Source organism: Solea solea, chromosome 19 (assembly GCF_958295425.1).
Source record: "Solea solea chromosome 19, fSolSol10.1, whole genome shotgun sequence".
Taxonomy (NCBI): domain Eukaryota; kingdom Metazoa; phylum Chordata; class Actinopteri; order Pleuronectiformes; family Soleidae; genus Solea; species Solea solea.
In genome coordinates, this window is record NC_081152.1 from 10260317 (window position 1) to 10286381 (window position 26065).

At 42.7% G+C, this 26065-nt stretch overlaps 1 protein-coding gene across 3 annotated transcripts; it reads right to left on the minus strand.

The window, feature by feature from the left end:
- On the minus strand, positions 1-25818 carry LOC131446054 (nucleus accumbens-associated protein 2). Of its 3 annotated transcripts, none has more exons than XM_058617004.1 (7): positions 25431-25818; positions 6811-6991; positions 5952-6713; positions 4407-4583; positions 3293-3398; positions 3056-3153; positions 1-2966 (listed from the first exon to the last, which is right to left on the minus strand). In XM_058617004.1, exons 2-7 carry the CDS (start codon positions 6920-6922, stop codon positions 2428-2430), a joined length of 1794 nt encoding a protein of 597 aa, XP_058472987.1. In that variant the 5' UTR covers positions 6923-6991; positions 25431-25818; the 3' UTR covers positions 1-2427. The 3 variants fall into 3 exon arrangements, with proteins under 3 accessions (XP_058472987.1, XP_058472988.1, XP_058472990.1); XM_058617005.1 differs by lacking the exon at positions 25431-25818 and adding an exon at positions 8144-9028; XM_058617007.1 differs by lacking the exon at positions 25431-25818 and adding an exon at positions 8122-9028.
- Positions 25819-26065: the final 247 nt, after the last annotated feature.

The window sequence follows — 26065 nt, forward strand, 5'->3', positions numbered from 1 at the left end:
TTTTTGTTTTGTTTTTTTAAATAAAAATCACAAACTCCATCATCTTCACACCAGTCAGAATTATTTTATACTATGGCCAATTTCAAGAGTACAATTAAGGAAAAAAAATTAGATTCAGTATTTAACCATATTCAGTCAAGGCTTGGAGCCCTCACTAAAGCAGTGCTACAGTTTACATTCATCCATCATCATCAGCCACTCGGTCACAGCTCTGTTTCATCGATGGCAGATCACATTTCTTCCAAAAACAAAAAACAAAAACAAAACAAAACAGGAAACCTGTAAACGTCATCATTATTACCTAGTGCAATTTTTTAACCCTGTGTTTCTTGTGCAGGGTCATCGTAAAGCTTTCCCCCAAAGATATGCAGAGCACAGACAGAGAATAACCTGGCCCAACCTTTGAAGTGAGATCTAGATCAAATACTGTATATTAAGGGCATATACTGTACTTTCTGCTCAGTTGTTCACATAGTATTATGAGATTCTGTGGGGGGAAAAGAGCTGAGTAGTACCGTTTTTCAACCACTTCATAATCTGTTGTACTTTCTAAAACATTGGCGATGATTTAAAATAAATTTAGGGGGGTGGTGTTGTCTAGATTTGATAAATGATCTTGTTCCGCCGAGCAGAAAATCCAGTAATCCGAAGAAAAGATACACAACAGTATAGCACTTAAAATCACTTTCACCAAACAACAAAGGGGGGAAAGAAAAACTGATGTTTGGACTGTGTCATTGCGCGTGGCAGAAAGCATAAAAATATATGTGTGTATATATGTATATATGTATAAAAAAAAAGAAAATAGCTGTGAAAAAAATTCAGGCTTAAGTTGCAGTTCGCTTCATGGCATTCCCATCCGAATCTTTTTTTAGAAACAGTCGTTGTCAGAAAAAAAAAAACATTTCTTTCTTACCAAACCCAAAATATCCAAATTAAATAAATAATCGGGGAGATGTGGAGGAAAATTTCGTCCTTTAGTACAATCATATTTTGCCAAACTCCTTTGTCACCCACCTTTAAACTTTTTTTTTTGTGCAAATGCAGTTAGCCAGCAAAAATTGCTCGTATACATTTTATTCAATAATTTACCCCCCAACAAACCCCGCCCTCCCAAAAGAAAAAAAACAAACAGGATGGAAGCAGGACTATGTAGTATTGGTGCCAATCACACCACCACATCAATGTTAAAACAGCGCTTCTCTCTGGCATCTTTTCTTCTACTACATTGTTATAGTGAACTTCTCTTACTATCCCATATAATATAGTCTCCTCTTCCTGCTGTGACAGGACACTCTGTAGTTGCATGAAAAAAGAAAAAAAACACAGTCAATTCTGGGAAACACCCATGTCAGTTCTAACATGTGTCAGACTGAGGTCTGTGAACAATGTCCATGAGAGGGATGAAAAGACAGTTCTTTTTGCGCATTAATGGTAGATCTTGAGGCAACACTAGCTGTATTCTTATTTATCAGGATGCAGGCTTGTTGCTTTTGTCGCTGTTTTCTGTATCCACTGTTTGTTTTTATGCATGCAAGCTTGGATGTTAGTGCTTGTTCTTGTCCGTGTCTCTCACTGTGACGGTAAGACGGGAACGGGTCATCGAGAAAAGGAGTCGTTGACGTTAACACAAGTGTCACTTTCTTTTCTTTTTTCCGAGAGACTGGTATCATAAGGTAAGAAATGTGAGGACATGTGTGTTCGTGTGTGACTGGGAGGGGCCTTCTGGAGCAGACACAGGCATCACATTGACAATCTAATCCAATGTGTCATGGGAAAGTATGCATGAGAAAACAAGTCCATGTGACAGACTATTTGTTAGATTTTGGTGAAGTCTTTAGGCTTCCCAGAAAATCTTTTCTCGTCTTCATCATGAACGGGTGTCCTGATTCATCAGGAAACAAAAATGCTCATTTTATTTGTGTGTGAATACAGTAGTTGACCTTCACTTTTTATGAAAGCTGTGTTTTGTCCAATTTGTATCCCCCCCCTCCCCTCCAAGTTTTGCAAACGCAACTTCAAAGGAAAAGTGAATTGTTTTACATGCCATTATATTACATTCTATGCACTGGCAGCACACGTCTGATGCTTCTCTGTTGCACTGAAGTCAGGCCTTGCTTATGTTGCCACGAGAGCTAAAATACCGAGTGCACACATTTGCGTTCACGAAAGAAAACGGTGGAAATCAGTGAATGCCTCCGTGTGCTAACGCCATGCCTGTGTCCACTTCCCCCATCAGTAAGTATGTGTGTACACAAGCACACAAATGCACATGCATGTGTGACGAATCTTTTGTTAGTGAAATCTTTGAGCGCAGCGTTTTGTGCCGATATTTCCTGATGAGGAAGCACAGACGAGAAGAAAGAGTGCTGGAGGAGATGCATGCCAAAGAAAATGTGGTGTTAGATTTTACTGTGTGAGAGGCATTCACTGTCCAGTCACCCTCAGACCTTGATCAAAACTCTCCACTTGTTGCTCGTGTGACATGTGCGTGTCACCACAGTTGCCCACCTCAGCACCTGGAATCAAAGCCGGTGCCCCCAGTGATCCTTCTACACCTTCTAGCCCAGCTTCATCCTCATCTTCCTCCTGCTCTTCCTGTATGACTCCTTCACCTTCGCCTTCAGCCTCTGCTCCAGCCGCCCCAGAGCCGGGACTGCCCTCTGTCAGCGGTGCTCGAGTCCTGAGAGGATCTTTGCGATCTGGATACAACCTTTGCTCCAGGGTCTTGAAGTCTGGCTCGAAGGGGAGGGGTACCCCTGCTTGAGGGGCTCCCAGTGCCAGGCCCAGACCCACAGCAGCACCCATGCCCATTCCTGCGCGGTACACCTCCATGCCGTCAGGCAGCATGGATTTGATCTTGGGTAACCATCGCTTGCGGACACGCCTTGCATTTGTGCACATGTCGGCGGCAATCACATTCATTTCACTCTCCTTGAAGTTAGGGTTGAAATTTTGACAGTAGACTGTAAAAAAAACGAGAGAGAGGAGACAGCAAGTTCCAGTTGGGTTCTTATGTGTCACATTTATGAAATGATGAGGACAACAAACCTACGTTTTACAGCGTTGAGGACCCTGCTGTCCAGGGGTTTCCGACTGGGGTCACTAGTAGAGGACCGGATACCTGTCCCACAGCTATTGGCTAAAGTGTTTCTGCAAGGATACAGAGTGAACACCAGGAGGCAATGTAAGCTGGTTTGTGACAACTGTGTTGGCGTTGGGAGTCACATACAGAACTCTGATCTCACAGTGGGTTCTTAAAGCAGACAAAAACTGTAGTTTGTGCACTCACCTATCAAAGAATGTAGCTAGCAGACGGCGGAGCAACACTTTGTGTTTGATACCGGCACATAGATGGCAGTTCATCAACTGGCCTCGAGTCATGAATACCTGTGTACCTGTGTTGTAAGAAAAAAAAAAAAAAAAAGCATTTACTGAGAAAACTTCAACCCATGTCTTCTTCTTTGTAGCCTCAAGAGCTTTGTGTTTTCCCTCTTTGCCCCACTCTCCACTTTTAGTCTCACACTTCATCTGCACCTCAGGTTCGAGGAGACCATTGATCGAGCTAACAAATCTTTAGTTATCCAGAGCAGAATCAGACACTGAAGGCCATGTACTGTACGCAGAACACTGCTAAATCACTCCACTGTGGCCTACACATCTGAAAAACACATTTCCATTCTATTCAATTCCGCTTCTAAATCAATTACATTTTGATCTGATTGAAGCTTACATGTGCCATATATTGTGCCTGTAAAAAAACCAAAAAAAAAAAAACCCACTCCATTATTTTGCCTGAAAAGATTCGACATTAAATTGATTCAAATTTTTTTGCCATGCTCCACTGAAAGAATTATATTACTTCATGTTGAGCAGTGCCTTGAAAAGCTGTGGTCTGACAGCCAAGAGCAATATCTGGCAGTTGGACCAAAGACTCAGTTTTCGCGATTCATACCAAACAATCTTTTTCTTCATGGTCTCTCAGCTCTCTGAGGGCCATTTGGCAAACTCCTGGCTGTCATATGCTTTTGTCTCCAAAGTGACTTCTTTCGAGTCATAAAGGCCCTTCTTTTACAATATCTGTGCATTTATTTTTGTGTAATCCCACACACAATGACATGGATTCACTCGTCACATTAAGCCTTTTATGGGTAAAGCACATGTTTGCCAGACATAAAGGGATATTCAACATGACACTGGAATGTGGGTCACCTCTACAATCAATGGTCTCTTTGTCCGGTTACTGATTTTGGGTGGACAGCCAGTCTAAAATGTTTCTTTTTCCACGTTGATTGAATTATTTCACTTCCTAAACCCATTGGTTGAAATTAATATAATCACTTCAATTTGATTTGACGAGCCAATGAGTTTTAAATGATCTTAATGTGAGGTATGTGCGTGCCTACCGGCTACGAGTTCCAGCTTCTCTCCGGGGTCTCCCTCTGTGTAGAGCTTAGGGTGGCAGCGGTAGCCTATCTGGCTGATGAGGCTTGCAGGCAGTGCCACCAGGTCCCGGCGGATCAGCACACAGTTGCGGTTCTCCAAGGCCAAGGGCAACGCTGCCATATCGGTTTTGTCCTGGACTGAGGAAAGCAAGGAAGAATACAAAAGGTTCAGAAATGGCTTGAAAAAACAAACAAACAAAGGGGTTATGGGGTACACAGCAAAACAGGAACAGATGAATGTGTGTGCATGCATCAATTTCTCAGAGTGTGAACTACAAACGCAAGGCTACACTATCAATCATCCACGTCTCCTATGAAGAGAGAGGCTGCGACATTAAATTAGCAAAGCAGGTCGGAGCAATCTCATACAAGAGTGTTGTTTTTCATAAATGTTTAAGAGCATTGCAGATGCATCCCAGATAAGCCATGATGCTGCATCAGCAACTTGAGTTTTGGAGGGGGAGACAGATCCAAGGCTGGGTTCATGTTCACAAAATTGCTTCCCCTAACCTCTGAGAGTATTTGAGAGTGTATGCACACACACACACACACACACACACACTGTACATGCCGATGTGAATGGTGCTCAAATATCCCACAATGTCACCCTGGGGTGTTCTGAATGATTGCAGATAGAGTGGATTTCATAAATGTCTGAAACTCTAGAATTTGACAAAACTGCGTGATGCCTTAGAGCTGCAGGGTGCTAAGAATAAAGGAACATGTGTGTGTGTGAGTGCGTGGGTTTGTATGTGCAATGCAAGTAACGCTTAAAGCAAAGAAATGTGCATGGAACATCTCTGCCTGCATGTGTTTAAGCACATAAAAACAATTACATAAAAAAAAAAAAAAACAACAGTACAGACCAGCTGTTGTAAGTGTGATAAAGAGTGTGTTGTTGGTCACGATGCACTCCAATCATAACTCCATAAAGCTATCTTTATGCTGAGAGAGCCCACACACACACTGGAGGCACAACATCCTGCTTATTCAAGATGTGCAGAATACATGATTTATGAAAGATTAAATAATGTAACTGGGAGGAAATGAGTGTGCATCGGGTCTCTTTTTTTTTTTGCAATACATAAGAAGTCTGGACAAAAAGCAAACAAAAAAAAAAAAAAAAAAAAGAGACCCCCACATTTATGCTTGTATATTTGTGCAGTGTCATGCCAAGTTTTACTTTTAGATTAGTCTGAAATGAATTTTGTCTGTCTGTGCCAAGGGCAATTTAGAAAATAACACACTTAACCAGATCTAACAGAACTACAAGGATAAACACGGCACAGGGAAGTCTCGCTAGAATATGTTCATTTCGCCAGTTTTATTCAGAACAACTTTATTTTGCCAGACTTCAGAGATAAAAGGTGCGGTTGAATGAAATATCCTTGAGTTTGTGATGAGGTAGGAAAAATATTGAAAATTTGTTTTTGACAAATGTTCAAATGAGGGAAAAACTCCTTTGAAAGTCACCTGAGACATGCATCAATATGGCATAATACTCACTCCCATAGTGGTTAGCTGCACGCCCATAGAGATGACTATAGGCATCCTCTGTGATCCCATCATATGGCTCTTCCTCAAACTCCTCATCCTCATTCTGGTAGGATGTCGGGCTGTCAGTGGTGGGCAGGCTGGATGCTCCAGGACTGGACCTTTCCACTCCTGCTCCTCCTGCTCCACCTCCGACAGGCCCTTGAAGGTGGTAAGGAGGCAGACCAGGAACTGGGGTCCCTCCAGCCGTCGCGTAGAACAGTGAACTGGCCCTGGCCAGCCGACTACCCAATTCCGAAGATGAAAACTTGCTTTGTGTCGAGGGTATCGTCAAGGGTGTTGGTTCACCCCCTTCAAGTTTAATCTTGCGTTGTGGCAGGAGTAGAGATGGAGACCAGCCTTGGGTTCCCAGAAGGGCGGCCACTGCGAGGCCATTACCGTTATTGGAAGGACTCTGCGGTTCGGATCCTGTTTCCTCTAAAGACCCTGCTGTTTGTGAGTCACAGTGAGGTGAGTTGGCTTTGAACATTAGGTCCATGCCTCTTTCAACTATATGCTGAATTTGGAGGTAGCCAGCTGTGTACATGACCACCAGCTGTTCGCTAGCTGCCATTGTTAGCTTCCCTGTATAGCAGAAACTGAGGATCTGCTCAAAGCAAGCAGGTGTGACTGAGGAGGGCAACTCAAACTCTGTCTTGGTGGAGCTGCTGAAGAGGTCACGAAAGTAAAGGCTGCTGGCAGCCAAGACGGCCCGGTGGGCTTTGAATGCCTGACCTGGTTGTTAGAAATAACAGAGACGAGAAGAAGTTGAACAATGAGATATTCTACTTCCAAAAAAGAGACAGAAATTCAACATTTCCTCCTCACCCACCTTTGACCACAATGGATACATCGCAGTAATGTCCCAGCAGGCGCTGCTCATTAAGGGAGCCCAGAACTGTGGCTCCAAAGTTCGGTATCTCCACATGGAGCAGCTGGGACATGTTGGCCGAGAGAAAGAGGAAGATGAGGCTTCAGATATTCAATGCAGACTCTGCCGCTGAGAGAGGCATCTGTTAAAAAAGGCATGGAAAGCATATTGTAGGAGAGAAACACAGTGATAAAAGGAGTGTGCAAAAGATGTCAAGAAGTACGGGGGGTGGGGAGGTGAGAAGGAGAAAGTGAGATCCTTAAAGGGAGCAAAGAGCAAGAAAGAAAGAAAAAAAAGGAGTTGATGTGAAGTGAGAAAATGAATACAGCTGAGGGAGAAGTGAGAGGTGTGGGGGGAAAAGAGAGATGGATATGTATGCGGAGATGGTGGGTGAGAGATAAGAGGCAGGAGAGCGAAAGGAGGAGTCAAGTCAGTGAAGGGGGGGGGGGGGGGGAACTTAATACAATGCCGTTTCTACTGTATGTGCATGAGGGTGTTGTGAAATATCTAAATGCTGTGTTGTTTTACATGGTTTAAATTCCAGGAAGCTTTCCAGGAGTCATTCCAGGGGCTGTACATGCATCAACAACAGCTCTCTCCTGCAGACTTAGATGACCTTTAAGTCAGCCATCGCAACAACTTTCTCCCTTTCTCTCAGCGAGGAAACCACACCGCAATCGGCCTCTCACTGTCACAGTTATTCCGCTTGGCTTTTTTCATGAACTCAATACCTTTGTCAACATTTGTGCGAGAACACAACAGGCAATCTGATATTTACTGCAGTAGCGCCCTTTACTCTCTATTTCTCAGTAACATATTTCCACCTTCTGTCCTGCCCTGAACCTTGTGTCATTGTCTCTTTCCCCCCCAACCCCCCCTCTCCACCCGCCCCGACACACATATACATATACACACTAGTTTCACTATTGAGAAATGCTGCAGAACAGTTTCCAGGAATACAAACTGAAAAAAAGTCACCGGCGCTCTCGCTCTCTTCTCTCTCTCTCTCTCTCTCACACACACACACACACACACACACAAACACACTCTCTCACTCCCACTTCATGGACAGACAGATTAGTGGCTCACTTATGAAAACGCATGCATGCATGGACTCATACAGCACAGGCTGCAGAGGGAAATGACTGTGTACTCTGGCATGCAAGCACTCACCTGGAGAAACCAGCACACGTCTCCCACCCCTGCTCTGACACACACACACACACACATACACACACATGCTCAAATGTACCAAAAAAAAGAAGTGCTCACTGTTTTGCCAGACAGTTCTGACCTGTGTGAGACAGTCCTCGGGTTAAGAAGCACCATGGAGCCTTGAAACGCACAAACACACCAGCAGCAGCAGTCAGGAGCAGGACAGCCGAAGTGCAGTTAGAGATGGAGGGGGAGCACTCTGATGTGCTCCGTCTGGCCGACGCTCTCTTTCACTTAAAATGTCATCCCCGCTGCTTCAGAGATGATTCTCTCCGCTGTCTGACTGACTTTTCTGTGTCTCTCCTCACCCAGCCTTTCCTCTATCGGTCTACCCTCCAAATCCCCATTCTCTCTGCTCACTGTCTCTGTTCTCAAAAGCCTCCCTCTACCTCCCTGTCATTATCTCTCCCTCTGTTTCTCTCCCCTCTCTCTATTCTCCAAGGGTTGAATTCAACAAGTGCCACTGTAGAGAAAGAGGGAAAGAGAGAGCAAGGAAGAGTGCGAGTGAGAGACACACAGAGAGAGAGAGAGAGAGAGCGAGAGAGCGAGAGAGGGATAAAGAGAATGAGAGGGGAGAGAAAGAGAGAGCAGAGCGAATCAATGATAAAAGGAGTGGGAGGCTCAGTGTGTGCGTGTGTGTGCATGTGTCTGCGTGCGTGTGTCTGATCAATGCAGTATCTATACGTCGCAGGGAGTGGGAGGGAGAGAAAAACACAGGCTACAGTTACAGACGGAGACAGAGACTGGGCAGAGCTACAGAGCAAGGGAGGGAGGGGAGAGTTGAGACAGAGAGAAAGTCATTTGAGGACAGTACGAGCTGAGAAAGACAATTAGGTTGAAGCAACTTCTGCCACTTGCCCCTGGACACAGTTGCCTATACGGTCGCACACAAAGAGCAGCATGACTAAGACAATAGAGAAATGAGAGCAACTTACAGAGGTCATAGTCGCCATTAATTAATTAGACGCTGAATAGTGAAACTTCTGAAATCCCTGTTTGACGCAAGCCTGGAGAGAATGCGTCACCCGGTCCTCTTTGCAAAGCAAAGTTTTACTAACTTGGAAGTCTTAATATATACAATGCAGTGATCCTCTAATCCCTCTGAATTGAGAATTCATGCGGTTAATCAAAAACACAATCTGTCGTTTTAAGGTATTTCCCATTTTGTTGCATTACAGACAATACTTTTTCCTTTTTTTTCTCCCTTTTTTGAAGAGGTTTTTACTCTTGAGCAAGTGTTGTGTGTTTTCTCTGAATCATGCAAGGACCTCACTGCCAAACACCTACACACAAGCAGAGAGAAGTACAGTCTTCACGGAAGACAGTTTTTCGTACTTCTACATGAATTGGTAAATTGAATGATTAATTTACGCCTCTGCTTTGGTGGCTCGGCTTATTTGGGAGCTATCGCCTGTGTGTGTGTGTGTGTGTGTGTGTGTTGTTTTTATGCTGCTGCTCTGTGTTTGTGAGGACCAATGCATGGAAGGCCTCCTGAAAACGTTCGCTCGGTGTAGATTAAGGGAGGACGACGGGAGCCAGATGTCACAACCTGTGACAGGGAAGTGAAGACAAAAGACAGCAGCAACCAGAGAGGATCATTTCCAGAAAGATGCGTGTGGGAGGATACGATTACAAAACTGCCGTGACAGATAAGTAAGTATGAGCACATATACACTGTGTTCAGTGGATCATGTGACATTTAGGTGAACGATTTTCACCTACGAAGAATCCAATGCATGGAATTATTATTATTATTATTATTATTATCAGTCACGAGTGTGTTCTCAGTCAGCACCCAGACACAGCACTTTTCTTTCTTCCTTCTGGTTCTTTTTTTTTGCCAGACAAACCTCAAGTTGAGGAAGTTGTGCTAAACCGAGCAAACTTTTACTCTTCACTCATGGTGGCAAATATGAAAGGCAGGGTATCACAAAGTTTTCAATCCCGAGTGAGTCAGAGTTTGGTTTAGAGAGCTTTGCCCCAGCAGCGTGATATCTGCACGGCACATATAGGTACACATGAGTGAGCACCCACAAAAAGGCACGGTCGAACTCAAGCAACGCAACACTAACGCAAACAGACATTCCCTGCACTGTTCCACACATACCACGGGGCAGTATTCTCCCTATGCACACTTAGCAACACACACATTCTGTTTGTCTGTCCCTCCGTGAACCTGCCACACTGTTCGTCCACAGGTCCGTCCATCAGTCATTGTTCCTATTGTGTCCTTACATTGCCTCCTGCCTCTCCTCTCTCCCTGTTCTCTAATCCTTTCCGCCCTGCATACCACGTACCCACTGTCTCTCTGCCAATTAATGCACACAGGGCTGCATTGCAGTGAGGTTGGCGCGTGCCACAGCAGCAAGCACAGTACAGAGTCTACAGACATGCATGTACGTGCCAGCCGGGCAGCGCAAGAGGGAGGGGGTTGAGGAGAGGGAAAAAAGGGAGTGAGAGAGAGAGAGAGAGAGAGAGAGAGAGAGGGAGAGGGAGAGAGAAGGAGCAAAGACGAGTGAAAGGAGAATATGTTGAGTCAGGCAGACGGAATGGCAGTGTGCCACACCGCACATATATACACACACACACAGACACACATGCACATGTATGCATGAATGGCCATGAGACGGAGATGCATGCTCGTGTGTATTATGAGAGTAGACACACACACACACACACCACACATTCGCACACGCATAATAGCATGCGTGTACGCATAGACGCGTGTGCACACAAATTGCATTCTGCTCCTGCCTGCATTAAATATAGACTTTGCACATCCCTGATAAAAAAATATAAGACATGAACTCCCTCAACTTCTTTGTCTGATGAGTGATGGCTGTATATATACGTGCCTCTCCGCCGTGTGTGTGTCCTCATTTCCCTCCCGTGTGTGTTTTTGTGTTTGCATTTCCATGTCAAAGTTACTGACATACCAAGGTGTGTTTTTATAATCATCGTTATATAGTAGGCTGTGACTTTTGGCACAGTATGTCAAGTGTGTGTGTGTGTGTGTGTGTGTGTGCGCACGTGCATGTTATGAGATATGAGTTTTGAATGCTGCTCTGATTGCCGTTGACTGCTTTGTTGGAATGTGTTACTTCCATTTCAATCAAGAATTCATACCTACGCACAGTGTTATTAACTGTAGCAGCAGGTCCAGGCATATTTGAATAATATGAGGAAATGAGATGATTCGCCAGATGGTGCGCGCGCACACACACACACACACACACACACACACACACACATACAGTGATTTTAATTGCTTGTTACACTGTAGCTACCTACCGAACAACAACGGGGTCGCGTTCAAACACAACGCCATAAAAGACATACACAATTAGGATTCATGTCTCTGCCGTTCACTGTTTATAGGGCGGTTCAAACAAGTTCAGTCTTGGAGTAGAGTCGGTGTCACACAATGTCAGCGCAACGATAAACACGCGGTGTGTTAAGAAGACAAATGTCCAGAAAAGTACTGGCATTGACGAACACGTCACTGAGAGTATCAGCAACAGCACGACAAAGGCAGAGTGAAGGAACATTTGAAAGTTAGCTGAGGAGCAGGCGCAGATCCTTCCCTCTTGCTTATGTTGCCTCTATACAGTCTCAATATGAACAGTCCCCTCGTTATAAATATTCAGATCCTGCAGTTGTTCTCATGTCTAAAGTGTACCAGACAACAGATTCTATCCACGTTGAGACGGCAACGCTCCCTGGCAACAGTTCTACCAATCGGGACAGAGACAGTGTCTGCCTGAGTCTGTCTGAGTATCATTATGGGATGTGGAGAGAGAGAGAGAGAGAGAGCGAGAGAGACTGCTTATCACTGCTTACAATGCTACATCACTCCCTGTATACAGACCCCATCGGGTGACGTGGTCTGCACATAGTCAGACTCAGGATCAAAATCGTCTTTCCTGAGAAGGAAAAAAAAAAAAAAAAAAAAGAAAGGAAAGGAAAAAAAAATGAAAAGAAAAATTTTTTCACACAGTTATGTAACAAAGAGACAACTCTGAAATGATTTGTTGTGGGCTGAAATATTGTCTGGTATCTTTCCACTTGTATTCACTCGATATGCACTCTAATCACTCCAGTCGTTCTCCAACTACGACAGAAAAAAAGAATTGTAGATTTATCCAGTGGCACAATGCTGTCTGCAGCAATAGAATAATGCCAATGTGGAAATGGAGTCGTATGGAGAATCACATACAGCTGCTCAATTAAAAACTGCATCATCATCAATTATCAGAATCGGTTCGACAACAGTAAAATGAACAATCATTTATTTTATTAATTAGTACCTGATTAATGTCTTAAGCTGCCTTACTTCTGATTTGTTTGTCCTCATTATGGAGTGTGTAAATTGTAATTTTGAACTTTAATCTGAAGTGACCTTACCGTTTAATGCGGCTATGATCAATATTTTCCGAACAACAACGGATCAAATGTCTGTTGTGAGTCATTTATAGCATCAAACCAATAATCTGTGCACTTCCAGTCTGCTCTACGGTGCCTTTTATACCATCTTTTCGCTAGTTGTTTGTTTTTATTCACTCGATGTTGTTTTGAACAGACAGCTGCTTTCAGTGAATGATATCAGATGATTCTGATTGTGACCTACCTGCTCAGCATCAAGTGGAAGAGCCGAAAAACGTGCGATGGAATTTTCTTCCAAGGGGTTATGTGGAGACCGAATCTACCAAAACTAATTATTGCCAGGTGGCGACTGAAACTCTTCTAATGTTATTCCAAATCTGTCAGAGGTGCAAATGAGCACGCTGCATAGTGACAAGTGCACAATACCCAATAAAAAAATCTTATGTCATCGTTGTGTTAACAATTCCCCCCCCCCCCGTTCCAATTAACAAGAAAAAAAAAAACAACAGTTCCTCTGTGTCACGCATGACGTGGACAATGTCATTTGGACAAGGTAAGTTTAGAGTGGGGTGTGTGGTTTGTGTGCAAATTTATTTTGTGATAGTTTTCCCATTGTTCACTTGATATACTGTATATCTGGGATAGTGGCAGTTCTATCAGCTGTTGCAGCTGTTGCCTATAAAATAAGATGTAATTTAGAAAATTACATATTTTAGAAATTTCAATTTGAGACTTGGATGGGTGAGAGACTCGTAATTTTGGTAATTTGGTTTATTGCCCAGCCCCATCAAAAAAAACTACATTCCCCGCTGCTACTGTAATTAGAGGTCAGAGTCGACCTCTAAAATCAAAACTGAAGCCTAATTGTCATTTGTGCAAAGCGAAACAATAACATTCATCCATCCATTTATTTTATTTAATTTTTTTAAATGCCTGCAAAGGGCTAAATAATTTAGAGGGGGAAAATATCTAATTGCAGTTATTAACACATGACATTAACTTGTGCTGTAATGCAATGATGTTCATTTGCTGCCAAGTCCCAAGTACAATTTCTTTTAATTGGCACCGAACATGGAGCAATCAAAAATAGAATGATAAAAATTAAGCCTCTGCAATTTGCCAGTTTTGTTTGTGTCATATTGCAAATTTAAATGCTCAAGCCTACTCGGGGGACAGTGAGCAACATGAATGCACGTAATAATGTGCAGTAGCTGAAGCGCTGAAGCACGAAAGCGACGACCGACTCTTGTTGCACCAAAACCTCTGACATCACACAGTGGTTGGAGTTTTAATCAAATGCAGAAAACTCCTGTAACCGTTTTTGGTACCAGTCAGTTTGGCTTGCAGTAGCAGTGAAGTGCTTTAGAGAAAACCAGACAGAGGGAAATACAGAGGAAGAGCATGTGTGTGTGTGTGTGTGTGTGTGTGTGAGAAAGAGAGAGTGATCCTCCTGAGGCAAAGGCATCGCTAATGGACTCCAAGTGGCTGAAGGAGGTAAACAAACAAACAGCAGCGGCTACTACATCACGCCAAACTCCAGTGACACACACACACACACACACATATTAGAGGCAGACCAATCGAAAGGTACACGGCAGGAGATTAGCTCGAGAGAAGTGAAAAGAAGGAGCGGAGGAGAGGAGATAGACAAACAAAAAGAGAGAGCGAAAAGAGGGAGGGTGTGTGTGTGTGCGTGAAAGATGCAAATAGAAAAGAACAAGGGAGAACTTGACAAAGTGCAGTCACAGGGAGAAAAGAGTAAGAGAGGCGTAGGGAAATGAGGCAGAGTGATAGGGAAAGGTTGCGCTTAAGAGGAGTTCGGAGAGAGAGAAGTTTAAGAGTCAAAAGGACAAACAAAAAAGGGCCATCTATTGGTCTTCCTGATCATGCTCCCCCTCCAAAATCTAACCAGTATGGCCTCGACTACTAGTGTGATTTCATTTCAAACTGTTCCTTTATTTTTCTGGGCGACAAAGCCAAGATGATAGCAACAAACGAACACTTTGTTCTAATCATAAGAGATTCCACCTCCACATTAATGACTCCAGCATGTCAGCATCACAGAACAGGCCTCCAAGACGGCCATTTCTTTGAAATAAAAACCCTGCCATGAGACAGAGGGGGAAAAAGGATAAAATAATGCAATGTGACACGAGGACGTCAGTGGAGAGCATTAAAAGGCAAAAGACAGTTGGATTTTTTTGGGTAATACTAAGCTCATATTGCAGAACCAAGGGAGCCTGCAGGTCGTTCCAGTTTATAGCAACACATAAGTGTGACGTTAAAGCGGCAGCGAGGAAACTCAGCCCCGGCGCTCACACAAGACTGAACTATTTTGAACACGCACTGACACAAGACCAAAAACTCCCTGATTTCAGTGTATAAGGAAGCAACGTAAGCAGCACGCAGAGAGCAGTAACACACACAATGATTCAGGAGGCATCAGGGGACTGACTTGTGTAAAAAAGTAATTGACAGCGGCAGCATTTGCGTGTGTAAGCAAGGATACACTTTACGGCGCCATGACTGCCATGTGATATTTCCCCTTTTGGGAGAGTTTCTAACCAGTAAATCCTTAACGTTGGCTGCAGCTGCCATGTGACTGGAGGGATTCAAAAAATATAAAGCACATAACTATGCACTTTCCATGAACCTCGGGGCAACGATTACATGTTAGCACGCACTCATCAGCCAGAAAAGTCACCATTTTGCCCGTTTTGTGATTGGAGCGCCGCGAGGACAGAGAGCATATCTGACAATTATCGAAGAAGGTTAGCTTTTCATTGCCGCATGCTTGTGTGTTAGCAGGGTTACTAAAAAGAAAGCCCGACAGAACCAGTTTCCTTGAAGTTTTGCAGAGAGTTAGGATGGGACACAGGGAAGATCACATATTTGTGGATACAGAAATTCTCTTAGAATGCTGCAATCATTATGGAAAAACAAACAAAGATCACTAACATCTAAGTAGATGTAATGTGTGGTGTAAAAATCTGATTTTTAGTGTTCTTGGGTGTAAAGTGAGAGAGAAACATTTTCCAGAGAAAGGTTATGTGCTTCCTCTCTCTCTTAATGATCAAATGCACACCTTAAAGCAGCAATGCGTTCATTGTGGTGCTAGTATAACAACGACGGCGCTGCACACGTTGACAGATATGCGGTTAATAGACAAACAGACAAAACGCCTTATCCAAACAAAGCAAAAGTCCACACTGCACAAGTGTGTAATTTAGTACCATGGTTGTTTGTGACGACTCCATAAAAAAAAACAAAAAAAAACAAAACAACAACACTTGAAACAAACATTATTTGCCTTTGCCATCACAGTAGATGTGTTGTTCCCCTGCCTTGTGACTGTGCTTTGACAGGGACACCGGCTTAGTCTCGAGAGAAGCATTTGTAGCGGCTTGAACGCACTCCCTCATTTTCGAACTGTGATCGTGCCTTAGCAGGGAGTGTACTGATTTAAGAAGGAGCTAATTAGCTGTAGATTTTGCCTATCCTTAAGAGCACCTTGATAATTTATTCTAGCAAGTACAATTACAAAGCAGGTGTGCTGCTGCAGCACCAGCACTCCTGGCCACAAGTCATCTGATACTCAAGACTGCAAAAGCGCAGTGTGTTTGTGCAGTCGCTCGCACTTTGATTCACGAGCACATGGCCCCCAAAAAAAACGACAGTGATTTCCTCTTTAACGTGACCTTTATCGGGGGAACAGCCATGAGATGATCTGCTGAGTGTCACACAGGGACTATAAGTGCGTTATATTCCACTGGAGGTCCCTAGGTATGCGAGCGTATGTGTAAGTGTGGTGACACACCCTATGCATTTGTACCAAACACGATTTGATTTTCACAGTGCTTGAGACAGCAGAGCATGGAGGAAATCAGAATGAATCAGCATGAAATTAAAGCTTATGAGGGATGATCACACACACATACACACGCGCGCTGTAGAAGAGACACGCACCAAATTGATGGCACTGGTGTAAGAATATGCGGGAAGGATACGTTTCTTTTTTAATTTATATACTTTCTTAATTTATATATACTGCCATTTACTGTTGATCTGCAGGCAGACCATAATAAAATGTTATGTCTTCATTTATCGATAGCAAAAAATGCCCTATGTGGAGTTGTTTACTTACAAACATCAGTCATTCCACGTTCAGTGCACCAAAACCACTCGAGGACTAATAAACCCACTAACAATTCTGAAAAATAAAATAATTTACTTTACCATATTTACCAGATTGCAGTCTTCCACTCAATGCCTGCGTTGGCATGAATCTAAGCGCATCTTCATGCGGGTGTACGAGCTGCCAACAGATCAAGGCCTCACTTGTGGAAAAAAAAAAAAAAAGAAAAAAGCTGCTTCATAGCACTACTAGTGGTCACAAACGACAGCTCCACTTCAGAGGTGATATGACTATGAAAGCGTCTATAGGTGATTTAGGTGTTTGCCATACCTCACATCCTTCAACTCAACACTTTCAGTTAATCTGACACGCCAAGTCAGGTCTATTTAGAGGTCAAAGTTACATTTGCTGTTGTGGCACCTCGTCGGTTGCACTGACTGGTGGGGAGTTCCCTCACGTTTCAACCTCAGTCAGTTTTGTTTTTGCTAAGGGTTTTTCAAGCCGTTAATACAAACAAATGCATTTGCAGCTACTGTGAGTTCAGGGAAAATGATGACAAATAACGTCAACTGCGTTAACAATGTTAAATGTCCACTTTTAGGGACATCTAACTTCTCAATCTCGGTTTTGAACTAAAGGGCTGCTTCATTTTTTATATCTTTGCCTTTGCAAGCTTGGCTTTCTCTTATATATGCTGAAAAACAACAGTGCAGACTTGAGTTTCAACACAGTTACAATACCATCTGTCACGCATGGCCCACTCCACGGAGCACTTCAAATACGAACATGTCTAAATATGTCAAAGGTTTAGTTCCTTTTGCCGTGTTTTTACCTGTTGGAAACACGTGATGTGTTGCAGAACAAACTCAAAAGGTCTGTGCTGTATTCAAATGTTGGACGCATGTGACATGTTATGGCAGAGACAGATTTATATTCCGAAGACAATGTTGGAAAACATTTGCAGGGGTCTTGTAAGTTGAGAGGGATTGAAAACGATTAAACAAAAGTAAATGAGGTTGTAAGTGAAAAAGGAAGAAAGACTTGGATGTAAGGGTTCCCAGTGAACATAACACCGGCAGAGAGTGACACACAAGTAGTGAGAGAGTGAAGGGGGGGGGGGGGGTGCAGATATGGAGAGAATAAACATGCCATTTTAATCACCCTGCGCTCTGTCGTTCCCGGGCTGAATGCTCTACAGTGACACATGCGTAATATCAGAGCAGCCCAACATGGCTACCAGAGGAGCCCAATGCAATGCAAAAATGAGGACACATCTTTCAGCATCAGTGCCCCACTGTCTACAGACAGGCATACACAAACACATACACCCACACAGACAAGCACATACAGAGAGCTGTGCTGACACTGACTGAGTGCCCTGTGTAAGTTTTTCAATTAGAGCAGACAGAATGCTTTGATTCGCTTTCGTGCATGTGTAAAAAAGAAACCCACAGGGGAAATAAATGCTGGTATCATGTACTGGGTACGTGAATAAAAAGAACGTCTCATCACAAGCGAACAAAGATTCCGCGCGATTAGAAATCACAGTGGTGTCTACTACTTAAACTGTATCATAAAAGACAGTTTGTTCAAGTGCACGGCATTACATACACTTTTATTTTGAGTGCATACGCCGCCCACCCCCCTCTCTCCAGCAACTCCCACCCGCATGCACGCACACACACACACACACACACACACTTCACTGACCTAAGAATCTTGCAGTCAGCACCACACTAAGCTAGCACACATGTGCTCAAATAACATGTCACCTTGGATAACCTCATCACACTGGGAACGTACTGAAAAGGGCTCTCGCTGACCTACAACAGAGCTTGTTTCGGTGTCTCTCTCGTGTCAGAATTCATTAAACAACATGGACAGAGACAGCAACCCACACACAGCAGAACAGGGAAACAAATCCACTAATTTTTGTAGTCATGTGTATGTTCTTCAGTGTACAAAGTAATCCTAAATATGCGGGAGAGAGACGACGAATACTCGTCTGTGATTAAATTAAATTGTGATCTATTAAATGAGCGTTTCTTTTCAATTTCAGAGCACGTTTTTTGAATTTATATTAGCTATGGATCAATATTGGTGATGATAAAGAGGAAAAGTATGTCATTTTGGTTTTTTCTTACTAGTGTTTAGAAAGCAATACAAGTACAATTACAAATACTACTGATGAGGGGTTCTTCTGATACAGTCCCATTAACATCAAGATACAATGATTTTGCGATAATCAATATTGCAAGAGAATCATATAGCGATACATCACGATATCCGTCTAACTGAAGAAAACGAAACGTCCGTGAAAAGTTAAAAGGTGCAGGATTTCTCGATTTTTTCACAACATAGAGAACAAAGTGCATAAAGTCTATGTTTTGAACGTGGATAGGGCATCTCTTAACGTAGCTTTTTCCGCCATTATCCCGCTATAAACTCCCTCTCCTTCAGCCAGGTAACTCCCGCCCAAATTTCTTCTTTTTAGCAGTGCCAACATGAGGAGACATGAAGTATAGCGACGGCTCTTCATTTATTCATTAAAGTATTGATATTTCATACACCTATTGATTATCGTATTGCGCGAGTACGGACGACTAAATCGTTATTTAGACCCACCCCTAATACTGATCAACTTATTTTGAAGTGCAAAACGGGTTTAGAAAGTTGCTTCATTATTACTTTAGACACTAAGAGTCTTTTCATCAATAAAAAAAAAACATTTTGTATACTTTTTTAGGTTCTTGCTGATATTTGCATGAGAACATTGGGACTGTGCCACTATTTCTGTAAAGTAAATGCCAGCATTTAGTTAGCTTAGTCTAGCAAAGGCTGGAGACGGCTAGCTTAGCTCTGTTGGAGGGTAGAGAAAATAATATCAGAATGCTCACTCATTAAAATATAATTTCTATAATCAATAAATAAATATTGACAAATGGAGTGACTATGACATTGTGTTAATTGTGTTTTGTTTTGTTACATTTGAACAGTGAAAGGCTAGTAGTTTCCTGTGTGTATGCTTAGCTATGCTACGCTGGCTTTAACTTCACATTGAATGGACTCCCTGTATAATAAGCAACTTTTGTTTTTTGAAAAGTTGAAACTATTGTTACTATCTAGCACAAATGTCATTTTCAGGAAGAAAATGATGGAAAACGATGGAAGAAATGCAAAGATTTTCAGTCACAGTGCCTTTAACATTCTTTCAGAAACACATTTTCTTTTCAAATAAAGCACAAGATGGCTAAAGCTACTGTTGTGATTTCAAACTGGAGTTGGGGGCCGTTTATGTGGTGAAAAGTAGCCTCCTCAGATTCCACTCTTTTTTTTCCCCACTGGCTCTCACCAGCATTCTGCCAGGCTGTTAGGACATGAGAAGCAACATGCAGGCCAGGTCGTCCACACAGAGAAGGGGTCAGACCATTAGCTTTCCTCACTTATTACTTTAAGTACTAATTAGCAGAGTTGTTTAGTGCCAGGAGTCTTAAGAGAGACTTGAGGTTTGCAGCAATGAATTATGTACAGCACACGGCACAAAGAGCATGGAAAATTGAGGTGGGCTGCAAGGATAAATACCATGCATGGTGGTCTCCCTCCCTCCCTCCCTCTCTCTGTCTCTGACTACTTCATTGTGAGTATGCATTTGCATGATACTGCGGGGTTTGTGTTTGTGTGTCGGGCTGAATCTATACATGTTTGTGAATGTCTACAGGTGTCAATCTTCCCCCAAATTACATGTTGGCTTTCTTATGCCCCCCCCCACACACACACTGGAAATCTAAGGATCTGGAAAATGTGTTCTAAACCTATTCAGGCTGTTGCCCTTACAATGAAGCCTTTGCACAGACAAATGCAGGTGAATGCTGGTGACCTTATGATTATAAGTCCTGACATACAGATTAAACAGAGAGCGAGTTTATCCAAGGCTTTTGTCAGAACTGGAAGTCAAGGGTCAGGCAATCGTCAGAATTATTACACAACTTATGTAGAAACCACTTGAAAACGTTTTCAGCTTTCAGAAGTGCTCGTCATGTTCCAAATGATATAAATACTATCAAATTAAGCATAATGGACTCGTCTGTGAAGTGCAAAATTTAATTTACCATCACATCAGATCACATGACTTCATCAGAAACATGTATACCTAATAATTCTCAGCAATCTGTAATTCTTGCTATGGCTACCTACTCCTACTTATGCTGAAAACTGATTGAAACAATCAAATGTGCACATGGTCCCTTTCATTCCTTTCTTTTCTTTTCTTTTCTTTTCTTTCCCACACATGCAAAAACACACAGACATGTACAATCAAACACACAGGCACGCACACACACACAAAACCAACACAACATTCATGCCATGTGATCTTCCTAGGCATTACGCCAACAGCCAGACATGTCACTTACCAGAAATCTCTGAAACAGAGAAAGAGAGAGAGAGAGGGTGAGACAGAGAGAGAAAGAGAGAGGGGGAGAGGGGAGAGATTTTGCACATTTGTCAGTTTGTGAAGTGTGAGTACAGTGCATACACTGGGAACATGAAATGTAACTGCTACAGTTATCTGCAATGGTGTGGGGGCAGCTGATTCTGAGAAGAAGGAGAAAAAGAAACGGAGACACGTGATGTTTGAGATCTTATGTGGAATTGTTCTGAGGAACATGCCATGTTTACTGTTCATTGTCTCGGCTCTTGGAATGCTTCCTGAAAAGCACGTAGCGGGCCAGGGTAGACTCCTAATGGCCTTTGCTGATCCTTTCCCTCATTCACACCCTAATGATTTCCCACTTTTCTATTTAGTGTATACATGGAAGGACTGTGTGCGTACTGTATTTATGTACAAGACTCAGATACCATGCTTTTCTTTTCCTCCATTATTTTTTGCATGTAATTCAAACTACAGAGGGAATAAGAAATTATATTTTAAAAAAACATACACACACACACACACACTCTCAATTTCAAGAATAAAAAAAGCCACGTTGCATATTGAATGAGAATCGTATTCGAGGAACTGCACAGCGCTGTTTTGTGGCTTTTATAAAACAACATTTACACCTCAGACACACACAGGATGCATGTAGCTTGACTGCAAAATATAAGTGAAGAACTCCTCGTGCAGCAGCATTACAAATCAGGGCTAATACATTCTCCACATCGGTATAACCGTATCACATCTTCCTGATTCAGGTGGGAAGTATGAAACTATCAAGTAATGGAGAATTGGTAATTTGGTCATTTATTTCAATGAAGTAAATTTATCAAATTCAGAGATGTGGCAGTCTATCTGACTTGATGTGATACTTTCTTATAAACTATAAACTATTCCTATAAACCTTGAGTGGACTTGAGGTTTTTGTGACGTTAAATCTGTTTTTACAGATTTAGTAAATTACCACACATATTATAAGCTACTACTCACCATAGACCATACTTAAAAATAACTGCCAAAGGGTCAAAAGGTTAAGTCAACGCAGAAGTGCCTAAAACCTGCAATCTCTTGAATGGCCATCAGAGTGGTGACTCCAGAGGTTGTAAAAAAAATTCCAATTGTATGCAAATCAATGAGAAAATGAGCATACTTCACACTTGATTTATAATGTCATTTAACCTTTTCCTGAAGAATCCTTGGTCTTCTTCAATAAAACATGATTCCCATTTTGTAAAATGATGGTCCTGCTTACAGTAAAATAGACAGTGAATGATTGATAGGTAGTACCGTCCAACAGGTGCATGGTTGCATTTGAAGATGGACATGCAGTGAATACTCCAGTTTCTTCTAGTTTCACAAAACCAACATGCTGCTGGCCAAAATTCTAAACTCAAGACTTGAAGATTTGTAGTTCACAAAGCAGTGGATGACACACACACAGTGGACACAGTGAGTTGCCACTTGCGACTGTCAGATTCACTTATAAAGCTTGGATTTTTCCACCACAAAATGGAACCAAACTCTTTCCCCTTAAGTCCCTCCGTTAGATTCAACAGACCATTTGCACATTGGCCAAAGTCAACTAATCCAATACCGACCTGGAAATAGTTAAATTGTATTTGGCAAGCAGACTTCAGTTGTTGCCACTTCATGGGAAAAAACTGTTTAACACCTTCACAGTCAATTGGAAACTACAGTGCTGTGTGCTACAGTGCAGTGCAACTGATTTGTCAAGAAAGTGTGGGTAAAGTTAGCTTATATCATCTTCAATAATAAATGGCTTTCATTTCTAACACCTGTATCAATAAGTGGTTTCTTTACGGACATATTTGCTAATCTCTCTCTGGCTTAACATTTTGTAACTTTGAATTTCAACAGTGATCAACAAGCCTCAACACACACCAGCAGCAGCAGCAGCAACTGCAACTGCATGTCTTTAAAATCTGCCAGGGTTCAACGAGAACCGGCTCTGTGTAGATGTAGAAAGTACAAGACCATGATGTATGACTGGTGCCCTGTATCGTATACCATCAGCAGTGACTCATCACGAAGGAAAATCAAACACACACACACACACACACATAAACCTACTCCCCACACAGGCATTATACAGAGAGAAGTGCACCAAGCATAGGGGGCACGCACGTACACAGCAAATGAAGCAGCACCAGAGACGAACACAGTCTCCAGGTTTCAAATGTTGTGGTTCGAATCAATAGCTGCATTTTAAAATAGCAGGGGTAAAAAATAAATCCATGGTTAGGATTTTGTTTTTTAATATCAGCAACATTCCACTTTAATCTTTTTTGTACAATACATTTGCAGTCCAAAAACACACCACTAGAAATCACCTATAGGTGGTTTTCTCAGCATCTACACACACACACACATATATACTGTATATACATATAGTGATTGAAAAAGGTCTGGAGAAATTTCAGAGAGGTTTTTAAAAGGATTTTTTTTTTATCTAATAAAAACTGAGACGGGACAAGACCCACATTGAGGCAAGACACATTAAGTCTCACTCTTCACCTTTTCCTCTCCATGCCCACATCAGTTATATTTGAAACCGTGTTACCGTTCTCTCTCCTTGACACTCCCCACTTGCAGACAACCCAGGGCCCCCTTGTGGAATGCTGTATGGTGTGAGGCCTATGTAGGAAGGGCATCCCAGGACACAGCAAGAGCACACACACACACACACACACACACACACACACATACACACGCACACACATACATATGCTAACACAGTTACTGGCACGCAAACACACACATAGACAAATACAGCTGTTGAGAGCCATCACAACCCTTTGGCAGATGTCCAAGTCAAAGACGAGTGCTGGAAGGCCTCTGTTTAGTGAGAAAGAGAAAAAAAAGTCTCACACTTTCCATGTATGTTGTGTTCAACACTGAAGATAGAAACTTGGCAGCACCGAGCCACGTTACCCAGAACTGCTTTCTCCATATTGAGAGGGGAGATATCATATCAACTACCTTGATGAAAAGTTGTCCTGAGGTACATCACATCTCATTATCGCCCATGATATTTTTACATAAGAGGAGCAGAAACAGATGGGCACTACAACACCAAAAAAAAAAAAACAACACTCCGAAGTGGAATTCAAAATTGTGAAGGACGTGTTTTCATACAAGCTGTGAACTTCACACTACACTAGTTAAATGATTCATGCGATTTTTTTATTTTTTTTTTTAAAAGGCAGGATTGAAGTGCAGTAACCCAACCTGTGTGACATCTGTCAAGAAGACCAGGATTATTGCCATGCTATAAGTAACACGCTCACATAACAACAATATATAGCCCACAACTAACCAGAATGTTTTCTTTCCTTCACGACAAACCTATGACCCAATCTATAGACAATAACTATAAGAGCACGGTGACAGGAGACAAAGAATGTGTGCAAGAGGGCAGGAAAGTGACAGGAAATGAAGAAAAAGTGCCACAAGCTACATGTGGGTGAGCCACATATTGCACCCATGTACACACAGGAGAACAGGGAGGTGGTGTATGTATAGTCAGATGATCCTGCACAGTTCAGTTAAGGTAAACAGAGCCACAACTGTCAGATCTGTCACTTCAGGTAAGACCAAAGTGAAGAAAGGAAACTTGTTTTTCAACTTTAAATCCATCACCATTTCTTGCTCAGTGTCTGTTTTCTTTAAACACAAAGATGCAAACATGCTGACAGATAATCGTATCATATATGGGGAACAGTGCAGTGCTGTTGGAATAACAAAGCCCCAGCACAGCAGGCACAGCAGACACATCAGCGACCTCGGCTGATCTCTGTGAAGTATTCCTTGCAGCAGTCATGCAGCATATAGCAGCACAATGGATGCATTATGGGTGGAGATTTGGCTGTTTTGACTTCACCGTGACGCAAGGACGATAATATCGTGCCTCTTTCTCCACTCACACACAGCTGAAACTAATGGCAATATTTCCTCAGGCTGCGTGTTTTTTTTTTGTGTGCAGTCCAAAAAGCCAAATTGTGAGACTACACTTTTTTTTTTTTTTCAAATGGGTGGGGGTTAAAAGAATAGCTATAGTACATCATGCCACAGTGGATTAATGCACTGGCATGTGGTCGATATATAGGTAGGCTACACTTCTGCCATCCCGCGCGAAAAAAAACCCCAAACCCTAACCCACAAAAAACCCTCACGTTTCGTTGAAGTTTAACTTAGTTGAGTTGGAGAATAAACTCTCAATATCAGCGGATTATCGCCGCATGCAGCCGAGGAGGTAACGGGAGCGCGGGGATATAAATGACTATAATAATAATAATAACAACAACACACAATATTAATGCATGGCAATAAACGACTCTGCGTCATATACATCAGGCACAGTAAAGGCAAAGACAGCGGTGGATGTATATTTACCAGATATGAGGTGATTCCATGGACCGCGGCTGTCAGCTGGCGCAGATGAGACAGGCTTTCTCCTCGGATAACCTACAAAGTTTGCGGGGTGTTTTTTTTTTTAAAGGAAAGAAAAAGCAGGCCCCGGTTTTCTCTCGTCCGCTCTCTCTCTCTCACACTCACTCTCTCTGTCTCTCCAGTCTCGTCCACTCGTTTCTCATCTCTCTCTATCCCACTCTCTCTTTCTCCCTCTGTCCCTTTACAGGAAGTGAACGCCGCTCACATGAACAGTATACGGACTGCGAACAGCCTGACATCATGCACCACTCGCTATAGACTTCTTTTTAAAGACACAGACATTTTTTTTTTCGGTGGGACCTGCGGCTGCCAGGTTACTGTAGGTGTGTGTGTGTGTGTGTGTTCACTGTCCCACTCAAGTCTGCGCGCCACCCCGCGTGTGCGCGCGCGCGACTGCGCGTGTAGTCATACGTGCAGCTTTAGGGACACGTGAACCCGGTGCACTCTGCTGCATTAAAGTCGTACACGACATTACTTTACATGTGTGAGGAGGAGCAGCCACCGTCGAAGCCTGCGGCAGAGCCCGGTGTGCAGTCAGTGTGTTACTAGTGTGTGTACGCTGGAGGGTATTTGAGGAT

What these genes read in the sequence shown, in the direction of transcription:
- LOC131446054 (XM_058617004.1), bottom strand. Translation starts at nt 6,922, where the DNA reads ATGTCCCAGCTGCTCCATGTGGAGATACCGAACTTTGGAGCCACAGTT. An exon ending in GAAGCTGGAACTCGTAGCCG is followed by an intron (nt 3,399 to 4,406) that starts GTAGGCACGCAC and finishes CTTACAACACAG; the next exon opens with GTACACAGGTATTCATGACT. An exon ending in GGTCCTCAACGCTGTAAAAC is followed by an intron (nt 2,967 to 3,055) that starts GTAGGTTTGTTG and finishes TTTTTTTTACAG; the next exon opens with TCTACTGTCAAAATTTCAAC.